Source organism: Lathamus discolor, chromosome 22 (genome assembly GCF_037157495.1).
Source record: "Lathamus discolor isolate bLatDis1 chromosome 22, bLatDis1.hap1, whole genome shotgun sequence".
Lineage (NCBI taxonomy): Eukaryota > Metazoa > Chordata > Aves > Psittaciformes > Psittacidae > Lathamus > Lathamus discolor.
This window is the reverse complement of record NC_088905.1, coordinates 1,754,365-1,775,094: the sequence shown is the minus strand read 5'-3', so window position 1 is coordinate 1,775,094 and position 20,730 is coordinate 1,754,365. Positions and strand designations below refer to the sequence as shown.

The following is a 20,730-nucleotide window of genomic DNA, read 5'->3' as shown; positions in this document are numbered from 1 at the left end:
GAGCGCATTTGCCAAGCGTGTAGGACATCACTGGTGGGGTTTTCTTCCTTTTCGCTAGTGTTGCAAAACCTCCCATTGCCTTCAAAGCACGTAAACAGACTCCTCCTGAAGGGAGCTTGTGACTCCTTTGTATTCCATGTGTCCGGGGCTGCCTTTCTGTGCGTGTGCCCTTTCGGTTGTTGTTCTGGCAGGAGGCTCCTGTCTCACATTCAAGTGACTCGCACAGGGCTTTTAAGGGCTTGTGGGGAAGATTTCCTAAACCTTGGTATTTCCTGTTGTGAGAAGTCCGGTCCGTGCTGAGCTGCACAGAGAGAAAGGGAATCGCTGAAGGAAAATATTTCGATGGCTTCGATTCCTGCTTCTCGAAGGCCTCATGGAAAACTTCATGCAGAGATATTAAGTTCTTGGGTTGCAGCAAAGGAGCCTCAGCAGCTCTAAGCAGAGGGAGAGAAAGGGCTCAGCTGGGAGGGAGAAGAACCTGGGTGCTTATGGCCCAATTGTTCACCCTTCCTTTCAAGCAGCGCTCGCACTCAATTGATGTGTATTCTGCAGGAACAGAAATGCTTTTGTTTGCCGTGAAAAGTAGAGTTTGTCGTGAAAAGCAGAGTTTGTCTTGGGTCTTTCCTCCCCCCCCCCCCCCCCCCCCCCCCACTTTTCCAGTTTTCCCTCCATTCCCAAGTATTTTTTGGCTTTTTGGATTTTGGAAAGCTCCGACGTCTTTGGAGGTTTGCCAAATCCCTGTGAAAAATTAAAAAAGGGGGGAAAACAGAAAGGAGCATTTTTCATTTCTCTCCCCATTTTCACAGGAAATACTTCACGTTTCTGATGAACTCTGCGTTTCTGCTTTGCCAGTTCATGGCTTCAACTGCAGGAATTAAAGGGAAAGGCACTCCTATAGGTCAGGGAATATATGGAGCTGTTCTATAGTGCAACAAAAAATGTAGAATAGATATAATCCTACATAGAATATATATAGTGTAGAATAGATAGGATCCTACATAGAAAATATATAGTGTAGAATATATAGGATCCTACATAGAAAATATATAGTGTAGAATATATAGGATCCTACATAGAATATATATATAGTGTAGAATATATAGGATCCTACATAGAATATATATAGTGTAGAATATATAGAATCCACTCACCAGGACTTTAGATAGACTCCTTAAGGAGATGTTCTTGATCTGATACTGTGTGAATGTCATCATGAAGGTCCTGAGCATGTTGAACTCTGTGTATGGTGATAGGTTTCTGCCTGCACTACGCAGGGGTAAAACACATCCAAACCTGTACACCATGTACATCATGTTTACGCTTGACTTTCTGCTGTCATAAGCCATGATCCCCCGCTGAAGCCCCATGGACTTCCATGGGCAGCCTCTTTAGCAGAGCTCGCTCTTCTAAGAGCTCATTCCACTCTTATCACTTCCATTAGACTTTTCCATCCTATTACACTGGCCCAGCTCACCTCAGAACGCCTCATCTCCCTGTTGGACATCCACACTGGGGTTGTTTCCAAGTGTACTCCTAATTTGCCTTCACTCAGGAGGAAATTTGCCTTGATTCCTTGTTTTTCCCCTTCCTTCTGTCAAATCTGAATGACCATAGGATGGTTTCACTGGAGGTTTCTCCACATGGGGAGCCATGGTGCAGGGCAGAAGCTCTTCTCTCCCCAGCCAAGGGCACAAGCAAAAGGATGGCAAGGAGGAGGCAAGCCCCTGCTACCACCACTCATGGCTTGCACATTACCCAACGTGCACCCCAAAAACCCCAGTTCTTGAGCTGTGCTGAGTAAGGGTTTGGTGCCTGCTTCAACGGGTTTGCAGCTCGGAGACAATTTACTCCACTGGATTAAAGGATGATGAAAGACTTTGTCTCCTTAGGAAACACAAAACAAAGAGGGGGGTGTGTGAGTGCAAGGATCACGTTGGGGCTGGAGCTGGGCTGGACCTTTCAAGTGGTGGGTGTTTATGTCATGAAGCATTTTCTCTTCATGAGTGTACATCCTCTAGAGAATAACCAGCGGAGACCAGAACCTTGCCTGGCCTGGTTCTAGCAGGCTCAGAGGACCACATAGCCTCTGGCTGTTTATTCCTTTCCATCTCTAGTCATGCTTCCCAACAGTGTCATCCCTTCCTTCTGTTTTGCAGGAAGAAGATGATGACGGCCTTCCGAAAAAGAAATGGCCAACAGTAGATGCCTCTTACTATGGTGGACGTGGAGTTGGTGGCATCAAACGGATGGAGGTAATCAGATGCCAGTTCGTGTACCTAGAGACCTTACTGGTGTGCTATCCCCCTGCAATTACCCAGCAAGAAACTCGGGAGATAGATAGGCACAAACTCCTTTAGTTTTTCTTTGTACATCTGAGCCCAGGTTATTTTTCATGGAGGGATGTTTGGAAGCCAAATGTAAATTCCTCAAGTCTGGGACCATCTTCTTTTCTTTAGTACAGTAAGATTCTGGCTAGAGACAAGCTTTATAGCATCGCTCTTCACCTCCCATTTGGACACTGGGAAAGTATGGCCAAGGGATGTAACAGCCACTCTTGTAACGTGCCCTGATGCATCTTTTCAGGTGCGCTGGGGAGAAAAGGGCTCTACAGAAGAAGGTGCCAAGTTAGAGAAAGCCAAGAATGCCAGGGTGAAGATGCCAGAGCAGGAGTACGAGTTCCCTGAACCCAGGAACCTGGCGAATAACATGCGCAGGCCTTCCTCTCCTCGGAAGTGGTACTCCCCAATCAAGGTAAGCCTAGCCTTGTACATCATGGGGTGTTTCTAGGCAGTCTTAAGTGGTTTAAGGCTAAGATATAGAACTGGCGCAAATCTGTGATCTCAAGATGCTGATGTGCATGGGGGAGTCCCTCTGGACATGTGCCTAGGGAGGGACTATAGGAAGGAGCTACGTGGGGCAATGGGTATTTCCTACCAGGTTGGTGAGGTTTTGGGGTTGCACTGCTTGCTTGGAGCAGAACAGGATCCTGAGCTCTTCTGGTGGTGCAGCTAAGTTCAGCGAAGTTCTTACAGATTGACTGCACCTCCCTTTAGTCCACACTGCATAACCCCAGAGATGGAGGGAATGAAGAGCATCCCTGGCAGTGTTCGAGGCCAGGTTGGACAGGGCTTGGAGCAAGCTGCTCTAGTGGAAGGTGACCCTGCTTGGAACTGGAAGAGCTTCAAGCTCCCTTCCAACCCAGCCCATTCTGCGATAATATGAATTCATATCCAAGTGCAAAGCTCACACCACTGGACCTTGGATCTCATTTTGAAGTGGAGATGCTCGTTAATGCCTTAGAAACCTTTAACAGGCAATTTATCTGCAAGTAGTCTGCAAAGAGGGTGTAACATATGCAGTGAACCCTTGGGTGTGTAGAGCTCACCTTAAACTTTATGCTGGGGAATGAGAAAGTGCCTCACTGCTGGAAAAGAGAGGGTTTATTCTGCTGTGTTCTTCCTCCCCAGCAGCAGTCTCTAGTCAGACACACTCTGTTAGCCAGGTTATTGCCCTGTGGATAGGCTACCTCGCAGTACACCCAGGTTTCCCTGTGTTGTATCTGGTTACTGATCAGCTCCAAGCAGTGCCCATAAGGATTTGGGTGAGTCACATGTTTTGGCTCGCCTCGGTCATTGATCTTGCAGCTGGTTCAAATCCAGCAATGGGAATGGCAAGGATGCACAGGGGAGGAAGAGTGGTTTCCGGAGGATACGGAAATGTGAGCCTCTGAGAACCTGGTCCAGTGCCTTCTCTCTTTTCCCCCTTAAAGATTATCATCTACTAAACAGAGCTGACCAACGAGTTGTCTCGGTGGTGTTATAATGACTTCAACATGTGTTCATGGAGGCTTTTCATTCCCACAGTGGGACAGGTTTGAGACTCAATGTTTGCAGTTTGGAGTGGGAACGCACTAAGCACCATCCCATATAGCTGCTCCCTTGTTCCTAAAGGCATCTCCTCCCCATTTTGCATCGGTGGGAAGCATTTGTAACGCACACGTTGTCCCATCTGGGGGATTTTCACTCCTACTCTGTGCTCATGGAAATGACCTCATGGAGCTGAGAGACGCGGCTCAGTGCTCGCTGCATGCCGCAGTCAGAAGGGCTCACGGCACACAAAGCTATACCTCAGCTACCGAGGAGCTGACAGAAACACTGATTGGAGCCGTGCAATCCACATGGGTACAACAACCTGAGATCATCAGCTGAGAGCTGGCTTCTTTTCCATAGAAGATGATAGTGCTGAGTTTCTCCCCTCTTCCTGCACCAGTTCATGCTGTTGGATTGCAGCCTCAGGAGAGTTCATTCGCAGAGGTTATTTCTGCACGGTAGGAAACCAGCTCTGAACAGAGGAGACAAGTTCATTGCAGATCTGGCCCCCAGCTGGAAGTTCCCTGGTCTCCAAGAGAGGCTTGGAGAAAAGATTCAATGCATGTAGGGTTCAAGTTCAGTTCTGCCTCTGCCTAGGAACAGCTTTGGCTTTGTAACACCAAGAATTCAGTTACAAGGAGGCCTATAAATATCAGGAGCATCTCATGGGTGATATTCCCAATTCCTTTAGTAATATCTCTTATCCACCATTCAGACTGCATGCAGTTCCAGTCCAAGAGCCCTTATCCAAATACTCCTGTAACCCTGCAGTGTTCCACATCTGGGCAGGATTTAACAGCCTGTGGACAAGAATGTACCTAATTATTAATTGCCACCACACCCCCTATTGAACTGCACCCAAAAGGCAGTGGATGCAGATGGGATAAAGCATCCAGCCCTTTCCCCACCTGCAATCATGAGCGCTCATCAGATCCAGAGGGGATCATTCCTATGAAGCAGGGGTCCTGCAGTTCCTCTCGGTAAGGAAGCAGCAAAGTCCATCAGCACTTGTGGCAGAAGCTCTTGTCCTGAAGACGTGAGCACATGGGGAGGAACCTGCATTGTGTTATACAGGGAAGCTCAGCAGTCATCAGGCAGAGAGAGGTGGGGGGGCCTTTTGGGTCCCTGGGACTGCAGCCCCAGCCGGGGCAGGACTGTGAGCTCAAATCCATCCTGTATCTGCGGCCTGGGGCTTAAAATAACACAGAGGCTCCCACCTCTCCTAGTGGGGAGCATTTCACAGGCTACCTGACCTCACCCATAGGAAATGCCTCCTGAGAGCTTAGATCTGCCCTCATCCCCATGCTCCAAGTGCACTGCTAGGAGCTGATGTTGAATTTCCACCCTTTCCACTGAACTGGTTGGAACACCTCTTTGGAAGGGAGCTAAACCCACATATAACAGGTTACTTAGATGAGATCCTCGGTAAAGGAGGAAGGCAGAGAATTAGATCTCAGGAGCAGGGAACTGGCGTAGCTCGGATCTGATAAAGAGCCAGGACATTCACATTTTGGGGCCACTTGCTGGCCAACAGGCCTGCTTTTCCCCATGCAGCACAAGTGCCAGCATTTACTTAGAGCATGCTGCCTTTTGCCAGCCTATCTGATGGAGTTTTTCTTCCCTCTCTTTGTTACTCTTCCCAGAGTAACATCTATAGTGTAAGTAGAGAGCTGAGAGTGGGGAGATGGCTGCTTTAAATGCTCCACAGATCTATTTGCTCCCAAGCGTGGCTGCTGACACCGAACAGATTGTGGTTGTTATTACTGGTATGATTCTGATTTGCTGCTGTTACTTCTTAGCACGGTGCCAACGGATGATCCTGCTTTAAAAATACCATTGCAACAGACTGTAAAGTCAGTGCAAACAATCCAAGTCTTAAGGAACTTGCTAAATCCTCCCTTCATCCTACAGAGGAAGGGGCAGCACAAAGCATAGGTGTAAATGACGGCTAAAAACCAATGCAGAAAGGACCACAAGGTGTTCATCCCCTAAAGCTGACATGCAGGACCTGCCTCAAGGCTGAGGTTGAAGCAGCAACTGATGCTCTCAGAAAGAAACCTCAAGTGAATCCTAAGAGGAGGCTACTCGAGCATTTACAAAGCCCATTTCCTGACCTTCTCCCTCCTGCCTCTCTTTACAAAGCTGCCATGCACAGCTTCCTACCTAGAAGAGGCCCAAGGGCAGCCACTAACTCGCGAAGAGAATGCATTCACCATGATAAAGCAATGGCTGAAGCTGTGCCCTCCTTCATTTGTCCTCTGCCCCCATTGCTCCTTCTTCCCGGACTGCATTCCCAGTAGGACTTAAAGCTTTATTTGCTTCCAGACCCTTTTTTCCCCCCAAGGGACCAATTGCAAAGGAGTTCCTAAACAGAGACACAGCCCATGCACTAGAGCACAGAGGTGTTTGTATTCCCAAGTGAATGCATTGCCATTCGCATTGCTTGAGCCAACATCATCCTTTCCATGATGCACTCTCCCTCTTTTCCACCTGGATGTCCCAGACAGACCCTGAAGCTCCATTCAGACTCCCAAAGACGGAGCTTTTCCCAAGAAATCTTGGTAGGGTCTTGGAAATTAGGACTGGAGAGTAAAAAAAGGACTCTTTTGTTCCATGGAAAGTTGTAATTTTCCCTTTGGTTTCCTAAAGGCAAAATGGCAGCAGAAGGTATTCAGTTCTCAAGTTGTCAGAGGTGACAGGAGATCAAGAGCTTGAACCAGCTCTCACGTAATGAACAAGACGGATTGGGATGGACAGGGATGGCTTCCCTCGGTTCTGAGGGGTTGTGCTGTCCAAAAAGAGGCTGACAGAGGAGTTTCTTGCTTCTTCCTTTGAGGATTACACTTTCCTGGCTCTCACCTTGCGAAGTCTTTCCCCCAGTATCCTATGGAAATACATCTATGCGGTCACTCTGCGTGTGTGTCTCCACCCATGTATCCCTCCAAATCCCAAACAAGCTTTAACCATTGGCTCAACACACTGGTTGAGGAACACAGGTCTCAAAGAGGATTACACTCCCCATGGCTTCTTGAAGAGGGAAAAGAAAGACTCCATCCCCGTGACAGGAAGAGCGCACAGTGAATGCATTGTCTTTAGATACTGGAGAACCAGGGTCACAGAAGGATCTTCTCAATCCGAATCACCCCTCTGCCAGTTTAAAGCCATTCCCCTATTACCTTTGGTGGTTTTCAGAATACATAAAGACACATGGATGCTGTTGGCTCTCGGCCATTCCTGCTTATTGCTCCCTTAAAACCTCTTCCTTTGCACTTGCAGCAAGTTCCTGTGAGGGAAGCATTGACTCCAGCACCTTGTACAAGCACAGGCAATGACTGAGTATCAAACACGTAGGTCTAAGCCGTGTACCTTGCACTTGTTCTTGCTCCGAAGATAACACTGTGTTCCTTTGGATTGCAGGGGAAGCTGGATGCTCTCTGGGTCTTGCTGCGGAAGGGTTACGACCGTGTGTCTGTGATGCGCCCACAGCCAGGAGACAAGGTACCGTGCCTTAGATAACACTGACTTGGATAAGTCTTGCTTGGATAACATAGCTGCTGCCAAGTAATACATCCTTCTAGGGAATAGTAGGCAATATTTCTGCAGATTTTTATTGATTAAACTCATATTCTGAAATAAAACTCTCAGTATACATGAATGCTACATAAATTCAAACTTTCTGGGCACTTGCACAAGGCAAAGTTTTCAGAATGGGGTTTGCTGTGTGAGAGGGAGGAAGTATTCCCATCTCTTGCTAGTAAAAACTGGCTTCATGCAAACTTCTGTCCATTCATGTGTGCTAATTGTGGGTGGAAACAGAAGCCATTGAAGAGAACAGGCTAATGCCACCTTACAGGAATGATGCTGTCTGTGGCAGCAGGACACTAAAGGGCTACAGCTCATCTCCAAGGTAGGAATCTCCTCCTCTTCAGAGGAATTAAACATCAGGGTGCTTCCTAATCAGTATCAGAACAGTTCCTGCTGTCTCTGTAGGCACCTACCTGAGCACTGAAGTGACCACCACACACTCATGTGTTGTGCCCAGCTCTGAGCACCAGCAGACACGCAGGGGTTGTGTGTTCAAGGCACACGATGAGGGTGAATTGAAATCTCTCTGGCAGCCATAAGACATCCCCTAACTCCCTGCAGTTTAGATGCCTACACCTGGTATCCCAGAGCTGTTCCCAATCCCCAGGTTTTGATCTCTGTAAGGATGGAAATTCAGAGGTTTAATACTTTATTTATTATTTAGTTATTTCTTATTTAATATTTATTAATATTGAATATTACTGTTTCTTCAGAGGGGAGATTTGCTAAAATGTCTTTGCTGAGTGTGACAGTGATGTCTGGGAGAGAAGCTCTCATAGCACAGATTGCCACTGCCTGGCGATTCCCCCCAGGAAATCTGGGACTGAAGAATGCCTGTTGTGTCAATCACTGTTTTCACCCGACAAGCTGAGATTACTCACATGAAAGATGCCACTGGGGAAACCCCAGAGCAGCTCAACTGAAGCTGGCTGAGCGAATAGCAATTTCATAGTGTATTAGGCCAGGCTGGACACAGGGCCTTGGAGCAAGCTGCTCCAGTAGAAGGGGTCCCTGCCCGTGGCAGGGGTTGGAACTGGATGAGCTTTAAGGTCCCTTCCAACCCAAAGCATTCCAGGATTCTATGGTTAGTGCCACAGACAGCAGGCTCCATCCCTTTTTGGTGATGTATCTCTTAGACATGTGGTTCTGTATCCTGCAGCATAAGCCCCTCCAAGTGTTATATGATCCAGCCTCAGACTAAATCAATCTCTTTATGACTCTGTTGTGCTATAAAGGATCTCTGACTCGGCTGCAAGCATCATGCTGTGTGAAAGAGAAGCTGGCTGCAAGTGCACCCAGGTTTATAGCTGCTAAAATCCCTCTTGCTGTCCAATAACCAATTGCAGATGCTGGGGCACCCTCCTGTGTAGATGGGAAGTGCTGCTCACGCTTGCTGCTCTTACAACACGGGTTTGCCTTCGTGTCAACAAACCTCTGAGCCTGTTTGGCTTTGGCTAACCACGGGTGACCCTCTTGCTGCTTTAAATCACTGCCAGGCTTGATGGTCATGTTCATCCCTTTCCAGTAGTGGCAGAGCTACCAGGTGATGTCACCCCGACAGCAGAGGCAAAGCCAATATGGGTTAAGCATGGACAAGATGTCCATTACTTTACACAGCTGAAGGGGCAGGATTAGGTAGGGCTTTCCCCTCCCTCCCTCAGCAAAATGAGGGGGGCTCGTTCCCCTGTTTCAGACCTAAAGAAGAACCTGGCTTTCAAGCACTGGGCTCAGCTTGGCTGTTTCTGAGCCATCTCCTGTCTTGCTGCAGACGTTCCCCATGATTTGGGTGCTAGATTTAGCCTGTCCAACCTCGCTGTCCCCTTTGCAGACACAAAGTGATTGTGCTGGAGCTTGTGCTGCAGCTGTGCCTTGGGAGCCATAGCAGTCAAGAGAAGCAGCAAGTTGCCCCTCGCTAAATACAGAGAGACTCCAAGCCCTGTCTGATCCCTGATCCCCGCCAGGCTCCCTCCATCCTTCTCTGTGCCGCTGTTGCTCAAAGAGGATTGTAAATGGATGTCCAAACCTTAGGCTCCAAAGGCTGCATGATTCGGGTACCTTCAAGCTGGTGGCTTCTCCCAGGTCAGCAAACATCAAATATCAGCTGATAAAGCACATTAGTGCTTTGGTGGGAGTGGAAACCCAGTGGGGAGGTCGGTGCTGAATAATGGGGATGGCAGCATGGCCACATCTGGCATGCACAATGAGGCTGTGTGGCCTGGCTTTAGCTATTCCTAGTGGAGGAGATGCTAAAGGACATGCAGAGGACATTCACACCCAGGCAGCCCTGCACATTCACACACGGCCACTGCGATGCTCCGCAGCCCATGTGTTCCTGGTGTAGGGCTTGCCAGCAGGATAGAGCTGTAAGAGTTGATTTGGCAGTGGTGAGCTCAGCTCTAAATTCCTGTGGCTTCCCCATGTGATTCCTAATAGCTCCTTTGGACCAGGGACACAGCAAGGACAGGCTTGATCCTCACCAGGCTGCAGAATCTTCAGTGGCGATGCTTCAGGCTTTCTTAGCTGTCCATTGGCAAGTTTGGATTTGATCCTGTTAGAATCATAGAATCATAGACTAGTTCAGGCTGGAAAGGACCTTAAGATCATCCAGTTCCAACCCCCCTGCCATGGGCAGGGACACCATGTTCCCAGGGACACCATGTTCCCTTGGGAAGTGAAGGTAAAGGAGTGCTCTGCCCAGCTTGGCAGCAAAGGGGCCCATCAGAGCAGGTATGGACAACCCCAAGCCTTTAAAGTGGCTTTAAAGTGGAGGCCCAGATGGTCAAAACCATGATGCACTGGTGTGAACCCAGCCTCATCAGTTACAGAAGGGAAGCTCCAGGCAGTTGGATGCAGGGCTTTGAGGTACTGCTGCACAAGGCAGCTTTTCCCAGCTTTTCCTGCCTGCATCCCAGTGCCATCCTTTCCCAGGGAGCTGTCATGTGTGCTCCCATCCAGGTCCTCCGCAGGGATGGAGGCAGTCGAGGGTGCTCTGTCCCCAAGGAGGTCCAGAGCAGCAAGTCTCGATACCACCGCGTGTAGCCACTCGGTGGTAGACTTCACAACTCAAGCTGAATAAGCCCTTCAGAGTTACTCAGCAGCACACTCTCATGCCCGCACTGCCAGCTACACACAGGCTGCCAGCTGGAGCAGCCCTTGCAGCATGGATGTGCCCTGGGAATGAGGGAAGCAGGGACCAGCAAAGCATCTTACAGGAACCAGCAGGCTCAAGTGGAGCCATGTGCTCAAGAACCCACCTCATGGTACGTTCTCAGGCCGGATAAAGAGTCGGACCCTGAGATTTATAGACAGGGGGCTTTGACCATAAAGATATTCCTGCAAGCTACAAAATGAGCTGTTTCAGCAGCAATTAGTACCTCTTTCCATCTCTTTCCTGAAGAAAAGAAGGCAGCACTTTTCAGACTCAATGGTGTCGAATGGGCACCTTAATTCACTTGCTGGTCAACATACCCAAGTGAAGACAGATGAACAATCACTGAAAGGCATCTCTGTTTGCTTTGGAGCCTGCAAAGGGCTTGGACTTAGTCCCAGGGTTACATCATTTTCATATAGAAGCAATCCCTTTCTATAATCACTTACTTTATCCCTTGCCAGCACATGAGCTGAGCTGGTCAGAAAGATCCCTTGGAACACGGATCCGGTTTCAAACACTGGCTTGACTAATGAATGCTGTTAATCTGCTGGAGCCCACGCAGCCTCCCAGGTACCATCCACGCTGTCAAGACAGATGTCCTGAAGTCCCCTTTAGTCTCTAACGGGACATTAGTTCAAGGGCAGTGACTGATAACGTCTGCAATCTATACACATTGCAGTGGATAATGTGGGTATTGAAGCTTAGATCCCAGTCCTTCCCCTCTGTGTGACCTCAAAGAATCTCTTTGCCTCTTGTCTGTTCTTGCCCTGAAACCTTTTATCAAGGTTGAGATGCCTTGCATGAGGGCTGCAAAGGGTACAGATACAGAAATATATGTAAAGAAGCACAGGATAGAGATGTTGGAATGCGTCCAGAGGAGGCCATGGAGATGCTGCGAGGGCTGGAGCAGCTCTGCTCTGGAGCCAGGCTGAGCTGGGCTGGGGCAGCCTGGACAAGAGAAGGCTCCTGAAGGGGAGACCTTAGAGCAGCTCCAGTGCCTAAAGGGGCTGCAGGAAACCTGGAGAGGGGCTTTGTCCTGTAGGGACATTGGTCTGCTTTGCTGAAGGCTTTTAAAGATGCTTCTTCTCTCCCGAAGCAGAAGGAAAAGAGAGGGATGCTCAGGCCCTGTTTTGAAGGGCACGAGAGAGGCTGAGATGCACCAAAAGGTTGTGAAACTCTTTTTCTTTGGAGTCAAACCTGGCAGTGGCCTGAGGTTACCAACAGGCACAGATGGTTCCAATAAGGGGAGGAAGTCAGAGTCACATGGGATTCCTGTGGTCTCCTCGCATTCCCAGGAGCCTAGGTTTGCATTCCTGTCAGCATTAATGGGGTTATTTTTACATCTGAACCATCATCACGTTGGGGTGACATAAAAATATATCTATTTTTTAGATCGCCTTATCGCTTTGAGAATGGACCAAGGCAATAACTAAGCCCAGGAGCCAAATAATCAGATTGCCTTCAAAGCTGAAGCTGCATTTCCTTGGAAAACATTGTTGTGTCAGGAATCGATGAGATTATCCAAATGCATTCCAGGCTCAGACTTGGCCAGGAGCTCTCAATCTGGGAGCAAACGATGTTTTCATCGTTATTGTATTGCAAGAATTGTGTTTCCATTTTGTGTTTGTCAAGGGAAATATAGGAATAGGTGGTATGAATGTGGAGAAGTAGAACAAAACCACGTGTAGTTATGTGGAAAGATGTAGCCTACCTAAAGTAGTGGATCCCAGAATCCCAGACTGGTTTGGGTTGTAAAGGACCTTGAAGCTCATTCAATTCCAACCTTCATCCAATTCCATCTTCCACTGGAGCAGCTTGCTCCAAGCCCCATCCAACCTGGCCTTGAACACTGCCAGGGATGGGGCAGCCACAGCTTCCTTGGGCAACCCGGGATGAAGATGCATGGAAAGGAGCTTTTTCCAGAGCTTGTTGAGTTTTGCATGTTTCTGGTGCACTGATGTGAGCTCAGCTCTTGTTAGATCCCGGTGATACAGCTCTGGTACAGATTGTGGTCAGCTGCGACAAGAGGATGAGGCTACGAAGTACATGAAAATGTCCCCATTAAAGTAATCCCAGTGGTTCTTTTTCACTGTGAAAGGAAGAATTCGTGTGTATGTGCACGTGCTGCCATAAAAACTTGATCTGAATAAAACCAGAACAGGCAGAGGATGAAATAAGCCAAATTCACAGCCAAAGTGCATGAATCTTCCTGACAGAAAAGTGCTGTTTGTGAACCCAAGCTCCCAAAGCTCCCTCTGCCCCTCCATGCCTTACTCGTGCTCTAATATCACAGTGAAATGCCCAAACCTCAAATTAACTGGATTTCAGGCTTCACTGGGGATGTTTTGTGCAGCTGAAACCTGAGTTCAGCTATACTGATCTCTGATAACCCAGAGTTCAGACCACTCTGGGTTATATCAGCCCACCCTAATGACCCTTTTCATGAAGGGCTCGATCCTGCCAAGCAAGGACATGAAAACATCCCCAAAGCCACAGTTCTTTGTTCATAGCTGGACACTGAGGAGCAAATTCTGCCACACAAACCTCCAGACATCACATCTGTTGCATTATGGAGTAGCCAAGATGTAACATGGCACAGGCTGGGTATCACTAGGGCATTAGTGGGTATTACTGATGAAGCATGAACAGCACAAAGCACGGGGGCAAAATCTGTCACCCTGGGAAGTCCCCTGGATCCTCTCTTGTTTTAAGTTAGGAGCCTGTTTTATAGATAAGGAAATGCAGCTCCCAAGTGGCTGATTTCACACCACGTTATTCCATAGCATCACGAAGAGAAACCTCCTCCGGAAACAAAAGATCATCCCTGCCCATTGCAGGGGGGTTGGAACTGGATGATCTTAAGGTCCTTTCCAACCCAAACCATTCTATGACTCTATGAAACCAGGAGGTACAACTTCAAATTCAACTGCTGTAAACATTGGACCACATTCCCTTCTCATAGCTGGGAATTAAACCCGTTGTGTTGACTCCCAAGTCACCCCACACACAGCTACACATCGCTATGTTGCTACTTGCTTGATGGTTCTTCCTTCTGCAGACTCAGAAGCACACAGGCACTAGTAAGGAGCTGTTTAAGCCATATTTCAGTATAAGCTTGAAGATAAGAGCATCTCTCTTATGAGCAGAGATTGCGGGAGCTGGACCTGGTTAGTCTGGAGATGAGCAGACTGAGAGGGGATCCCATCAATGCAGATCAGTGTCTCCAAGGCGGGTGCCAGGAGGAGGGGACAGACTCTTCCCAGTGGTGCCCAGTGACAGGACAAGGAGCAATGGCCATAAACTGAACCACAACGAGTGTCACCTCAACACGAGCAAGAGCTTCTTTACATTGAGGGTGTCAGAGCCCTGGCACAGGCTGCCCAGGGAGGGTTGTGGAGTCTCCCTCTCTGGAGCCATCCCAAATCCACCATGGACATGCTGCTGTGTGCCCTTCTCTGGCAGGGATTGGACTGGATCATCTCCAGAGGGACCTTCTAACATGAATGGTTCTGGGATTCCTGCTGATTGATCGGCTGCAGTGCTTGAGACCCAAACTGCAACCTTTCCACACATCCTAGGGCAGTGTGGTTTTCCATTAATAGCCATGGAAAAGTTAACCTAAACATTAGCTGTTTTTCCTGGAACTAACAGCTCCAAAGCCAAAAGCCCAAGGATCCGCTCCTCAGCCTGCAGGATTACTGCAGACTGTTCCTTGCTGTAAACCAGAGCATGGAGCTGGCTCCTGCACTGCTGGAGCTCTGCTTGGGAAGCAGGGAGCAGAGAGCTCATCGGGGAGCATCCCAGTCCTATCTCTATCCAGGCAACATTTCCCCTGGCCAGAATGACAAGCTTATGCCTTTAGCATTGATGGTCAGAGATTTGCCTCAGAAGCCAAGGCAAATCCAGCAAACAGGGATTGCAGGGATGGGAATTGTTTCCCACTAAGTAAGACAGAGCTTTGAGCTCCGGCTTGGAGCAAGCTGCTCCAGTGGGAGGTGTCCCTGCCCATGGCAGGGGTTGGAGCTGGATGAGCCTTAAGGTCCTTTCCAACCCAACCCAGTCTGGGATTCAATGATTCTCTGAGCTGTGACCTGTACCATGCCCTGTCTTTGCCCAAATTGCACCCAGAGCAATCCCCACCGGGATCACTGATGCCTGCAGGCTGCACGATCCCACCAGCTCTTTCCTCCTTTCCAGAGGGATGTTTTTCCCTGACCCTCATCCACTGTTCCCATTATTGCTGCCAAAAGAACCTGTTCCATGTTTTATTCCATGCTTTCTCTTCTCCTCACTCCCGGTCAGTTTGCTGTTCAACCTGCAGAGGAGCCATCCCAGCCCTGCACAAGGCAGTGTCTCTGTTGTGTCGCTCCGCATTTCTCCAAGTCTAGCTACCTCTTTCCAGAAAGACAATGGGAAAAATGACCAGATCTTCCTGGAAACAACACCCATCCCACAGCGTCCAACAGCCCAAAGCAGCTCCTGCTAAAGCCATCAGGTCTATTTGCTGACACACAAGTGCCTGCTCCTCACTGAAGGAGCCACGCTCCCAAACTCCGGCACGAGCCAAAGGTTGAGGCTATGAAGCTCATTCCCACGCTGAGATTTGGCAAGGTTGAAGCCGGTATCATCTTGTTGCACTCCCTGGTGGAGTTTTGCTCTATGGTTTCTTTGCAATAGGCTCCCCAGCTGGGTCAGCCCTGCAGAATGTAGTTAAGAGATGACAGCAAGAAGCAGAGGTGGCAGAGCAATGGGTAATATCTGGGTTTGGCAGAGCAATGGGCAGTATCTGGGTTGTGGCAGAGCAATGGGCAGTATCTGGGTTTGGCAGAGCAATGGGCAGGATCTGGGTTGTGGCAGAGCAATGGGCAGGATCTGGGTTGTGGCAGGTTTGAAGAGCCAGGCATGGATGAGAAGTTATGAGTAAGCTTATGAGTAAGACCCGAAGTGGAGGTTGAATTGGCAGAACCCTTTTTGTACCGTGGAGCCCTCAGATGCACAGTATATACATCTATATACGTACATATATAGACATATAACACACATGCATATATATATATAGGTATATGCAAGCTTTAGTCATAAGCCAACATGACTGAGCTGATGCTCTAAATAAACTCTTACTTATTCTAGATTCTATGGAAGTTCTGCTGAAGCTGCAGTGCTTCATGGTGTTCAGTTTCCTCTTGGGTTGCTTGACTAGAACAGGACCTTATAACTACAAATACAACACCTTGCTTCAACATCTGAACAGACCAGGCCATGGGAAGGCATCGAAGAACATTAGGATATTGCTTCTTTTTACCTTCCTGACTTTAGGATGCTTGTCTGCACTGCAGGAAACTGCCTCTGCTATAACTGGAGCTCAGTGGCCACGTGCAAGATTACTTGTCACGAAGCTGGTTAAGGTGGTTATCACTTACCTGGGGCAAATCCCAGCTTCAGAAGGAAACACCGTTTTGTACCGCTCTATTCCTGGGAATTAGAGAGTCAAATCCAGCACTGACACCCAACAGAATGCCTGCATCTTGCTCCAAACTTTATCACCCAGCAGCACTTTCCACGAGGGTTTTGCCTTCTTTTTAGGTAAAACCATAACAGTCCATAGTTTTCAGTGCTACCTCTGCCATGACAGAGCAGGTTATTAGAGCCCCGTTGGCGCGATGATCTCACTGGACGTCTTCCTCATATTTTGGGGATAATAGAGGTTAAGCCTCCAATTTCTTACTTATTAAGTGGCCAAGGCGGCAGGAATGCCTTGGGAATGGCTTACAAGCTCTGTGTAAAGAGGCACAGATGGGAATGATCCTGTTGCAGTGATGCTGTATCACGCAATGAGGCAGTGTGAATAGCTGTTTGGTGACTCAGGGGGACGGAGGTAGCTGTATCACTGGTGAGGTGCTGTTTCCACCACGCTCCACACACACTGAGCTCACAGAGACCTGGCTGACAAAGCCCAGAAGCCACTCGACAGCCCCTCAGCACTGTCTCCAGACACTCCTGTGTGATTTAACCCAGGCCTTGCAGACAGGGAGGTCTCAAGCTCATGGAAGCCACTTGGGATGTGGGGGGTTACCTTGATGGGGTTCAGAGCAACAAAACCCATTGGGAACGCAACCAGTGCTGATCCCAAATGCTAACACATTGGTGGGAAGCAGATACTGATGATTCTCACCCTGGTCCTTTCCCAGGAGCACCTTTATCCAGGCACAAAGGGACGCACGAAGTCCTCTAAGCAAGGACCACTTTCATGGGAGGGCATCCACACCGCGTTGGCTTCTCTGTGCCACTTCATAGAATCATAGAATCATAGAACAGTTAGGGCTGGAAAGGACCTCAAGATCATCCAGTTCCAACCTGCCATGGGCAGGGACACCCCACACTAAGCCATCCCACCCAAGGCTTCATCCAACCTGGCCTTGAACACTGCCCCGGATGGAGCATTCACAACCTCCCTGGGCAACCCATTCCAGTGCCTCACCACCCTGACAGGAAAGAATTTCCTCCTTAGATCCAATCTAAACTTCCCCTGTTTCAGTTTGAACCCGTTACCCCTTGTCCTGTCACTACAGTCCCTGATGAAGAGTCCCTCCCCAGCATCCCTATAGGCCCCCTTCAGGTACTGGAAGGCTGCTCTTGAGGTCCCCACGCAGCCTTCTCTTCTCCAGGCTGAACAGCCCCAACTTCCTCAGCCTGGCTCCATACGGGAGCTGCTCCAGTCCCCTGAGCATCCTCGTGGCCTCCTCTGGACTTGTTCCAACAGTTCCGTGTCCTGTTTATGCTGAGGACACCAGAACTGCACACAATGCTCCAGGTGAGGTCTCACAAGAGCAGAGCAGAGGGGCAGGATCACCTCCTTCTCCCTGCTGGTCACGCTCCTTTGGGTGCAGCCCAGGATGCAGTTGGTTTCTGGGCTGCGAGAGCACACTGCAGCCGGCTCATGTTCATTTTCCATCAACCAGCACCCCCAGGTCCTTCTCCTTGGGCCGCTCTGAATCTCTTCTCTGCCCAATCTGTAGCTGTGCTGGGATTGCCCCGACCCAGGTGTAGGACCTTGCACTTGGCATGGTTGAACTCCATAAGGTTGGTATCAGCCCACTTGGCTCTTGCAAGCTGTGGACAGGGCCAGGTTACTGCCTCCATCCGTATTGCTCCTCACCATCACCCTCACAGATGTTTGTGGGAGCTTCATCCCTGGGCTGGGCTCAACTCGAGCACCCAGGATCCTTGGGAAGGAGGACTGGGAGCATTTAGCCTTAGTTTCTCACATCCACATGTGTGCTTTGCTTGTAAAGTAGCTACAGTTTGTAAACCAGCTCTTTGCAGACCAGTGGTAACTGTCACTGTATTGAATAGATTTAATGTTTGCCTCATTCATTTGGCCAGTCCCTCCCAAAAGCTTCTATTTGAGTCAGAATCGGGCATCAAATCACAGCTTTTTGTCTATTTCTTTCCCTTTTTCTTTCTCTTTCTCTTTCTCTTCCTGGATTTCTTCTCCTTTCTTCCTCATACCAACAGGGTAACCCAGGACGTTGTTTATGGAAGGTTTGCATTACCCATACATTAAGGACCATATCTTGCCTCTTTTTAAACCCAGGAGCCAGCTGCAGAGCAGCTGACACAGGCAGCAAAGGAAATAGGAGGAGATAGATAGGGAATGGCATGCTTGAGCTGAGGAAAAGGCAACTCCATCCTGGTTTAAGAAGATGGTTTGAACTCTGAAGTTGGACCCGTGTAATACACAAGGGAATGGGGAAGAGGTATCTGTGCTGTGCTAGCCCTAGGTTAGGTCTGGCTCTCATGTCTCCTCTCTAATGCTTTCAGTTGTCTGGTCTGCATATAAGCATCTAATCCTGCTCAGATTCCAGGCCAACTCCTTCTTAACCCTTGTCCACAAAGCCCATGTTTAAGCAGTTACCAAGTGGAGACTGAGAAAGAGCTCTAATTCCAAAGCAACCCTATTGCTGGAGAAAAGGAGTTCCCATCAGCTATGGGTATGAGCAGCCACTCATGACCAGAGGCTCACCAGGTTGTAGCTGACCATGCAGCTATACACTGGTAGGAACTGTTAACACCTTGTTTATGGCAATAGCACTGCTTTTAGTCCCCAAGCCCCAAACCCAGTGATTTCAAAGCCTCACTGCATCCTCTTGACTGCTTTAAGGGCGGTGCTCAGTTCCATTTGGATCGGCAGCACCATAACCTCACTCCCGGAGCATCCAGACAGAGCATCCCTCCGCACAAAAACAACTGCAACTTCTTGTTCTCTGGCTGGGATTCCTGGACTGCTGCTTTCTGTGCGGGTTTAGTTTATTCTCAACATAAATAAAGACAGCAAACCCCGTGCAAGGCACAATCTGAAATGCCTGCATTTGCATTGCAGGAGATGTGGCACTGGGACAAGGAAAACATTCCTGGGGGGGCGGGGAGCAGTGCTGAGCAGAATTGGTTCATCTCGGTGCAGACTTCCCCTCGTTCAGCAGGTCTGCCCCATAGGGTTTGCTTAAAATCACAGCCAAGTGCATTAAGATGATGTTAAAGCAGAGACACTGCAAAGAGCAAACAGAACCCGGCGCACTGGGAGCTGACACTGATGTGGATGGATGGGTGTTCTGAGGGTGCTGAGAGAAGTGGTGAATGCCCCATCCCTGGCAGTGCTCAAGGCCAGGTTGGACACAGGGGCTTGGAGCAAGCTGCTCCAGTGGAAGGGGTCCCTGCCCGTGGCAGGGGTTGGAACTGGATGAGCTTTAAGGTCCCTTTCCAACCCAAACCATTCTGGGATGCTGTGATTTATTTCAGGCCTCCTCAGCCTGCAAGCTGGTGCCCAGTTTTGGGCAGCACCAGGCACTGGGATGCTGTGGAGGGATTTGCCCATCCTGGCATTTCATTTTGCGTTGGCATTTTGTCCTATGGAAGGGATGGAGACCGCGGCCCCACTGCACAGACGCTAACACACGGTGCACAAGCAGTGCTCAAGCCTCTGCCCCCTTTCCCCTCTAATTGTCCTGCTGTCGGGACAAGCCTTAACTGAGTTAATCCTCAAGGATGCATTCTGGTCCTTTAGTGGGTCTCTGCTCTGCCCTGCAGTCTGATTCCTTGAGGAAAGCTGGAGTTGAAACCAGAGGCTCTTCCTGCTGACAGGAAGCCGGGGCTGAGCCATGCCGATGCTCTCCTCTCCAATGTGATGCAGCTCTGACATCCCGGTTTTCCTCAGCTGCCCTTTGCTTGCACTCAGCTGCTCTGCACTGCCCTCAGCTCAGACAGATGCTCCTTCACATCCACACTGTGATGCTAGAACTGGCAGGGCTCTCGGAGAGGAGCCGCCTGCACCACTCCATGTGTCAGCCCCTTCCACTCCATCTCCTCTCATCCCTGTCAAATCCTTCTCCTTTCTACCAGCATCTCCCTTAGCCCACTTCGGGTCCCTCTTCACAGAGGGAGGAGGTACAGAGCAGTACAGAGGGCTAGAATGCCGGATGTTGTTACCCCGACAGATCTACTCCATCCTGCACAGGATGCTCCATTTGGCAGTTTTTCACCAGGCAAAACATTTACTTTGGGAGAGGAAAGAGGAGAACAGAAAATAAGCTCACACTCAGGGATCCAAAAGCAAAGCATGGGCCCAGAATGACGGGATGATTTCATATCTGAAAGAATGAAGCCACGATGCAGTAGTGCTGATCCTGACAGTCGGGTATTTACAGTGGGATCGGTTGCAGGTGGAACTTAGAAGGGGAAAAAAGAACTCAGAGGGCAAAGGTTTTGTTTTAAAAGGGACAACAAACTGTAGCTTAGCACCAAAGAGCAAGAACAGCAGTTTACTGGCTTCCCGTGAGCACTAGAATGTCCAAGGCACCCTAGCGAAGGATGGAGCAAGAAACCCAATTCAGTTAAAGAAATCTCCCCTTTTGCCTGGTAAATGGTTCAAAATCAGACCCAAAAGCCAGGTATTTGAAGGAGAGGGAGGCTCTGAAGGTGCAAGTCCAGATCCATGCTGTTGGGTGTTTAAGACCAAGGGTTGGCAAGAGGCATCTGGGTCGTGCTGACTCAGACGCCAGCTCTGAAGAGCAGGAGCAGAGCAAGAGCTGGCTCTTACCGGTTCTTGCAGCTTCAGTGTGAAGTATTTGA

At 49.2% G+C, this 20,730-nt stretch overlaps 1 protein-coding gene across 3 annotated transcripts in view; it reads left to right on the top strand.

The window, feature by feature from the left end:
- Window positions 1–20,730, top strand: part of ANTXR1 (ANTXR cell adhesion molecule 1) — an 85,982-nt gene that overhangs the window by 60,677 nt on the left and 4,575 nt on the right. For all 3 annotated transcript variants that reach the window (XR_010608110.1, XM_065659157.1, XM_065659154.1), the window contains 3 exons: window positions 2,157–2,252; window positions 2,584–2,751; window positions 7,287–7,367. Coding sequence is in view for 2 of the 3 variants with exons in the window: in XM_065659157.1 (XP_065515229.1) it covers window positions 2,157–2,252; window positions 2,584–2,751; window positions 7,287–7,367 (345 nt within the window). In the remaining variant the exon portion in view is untranslated. The remainder of the gene's footprint in view (window positions 1–2,156; window positions 2,253–2,583; window positions 2,752–7,286; window positions 7,368–20,730) is intronic.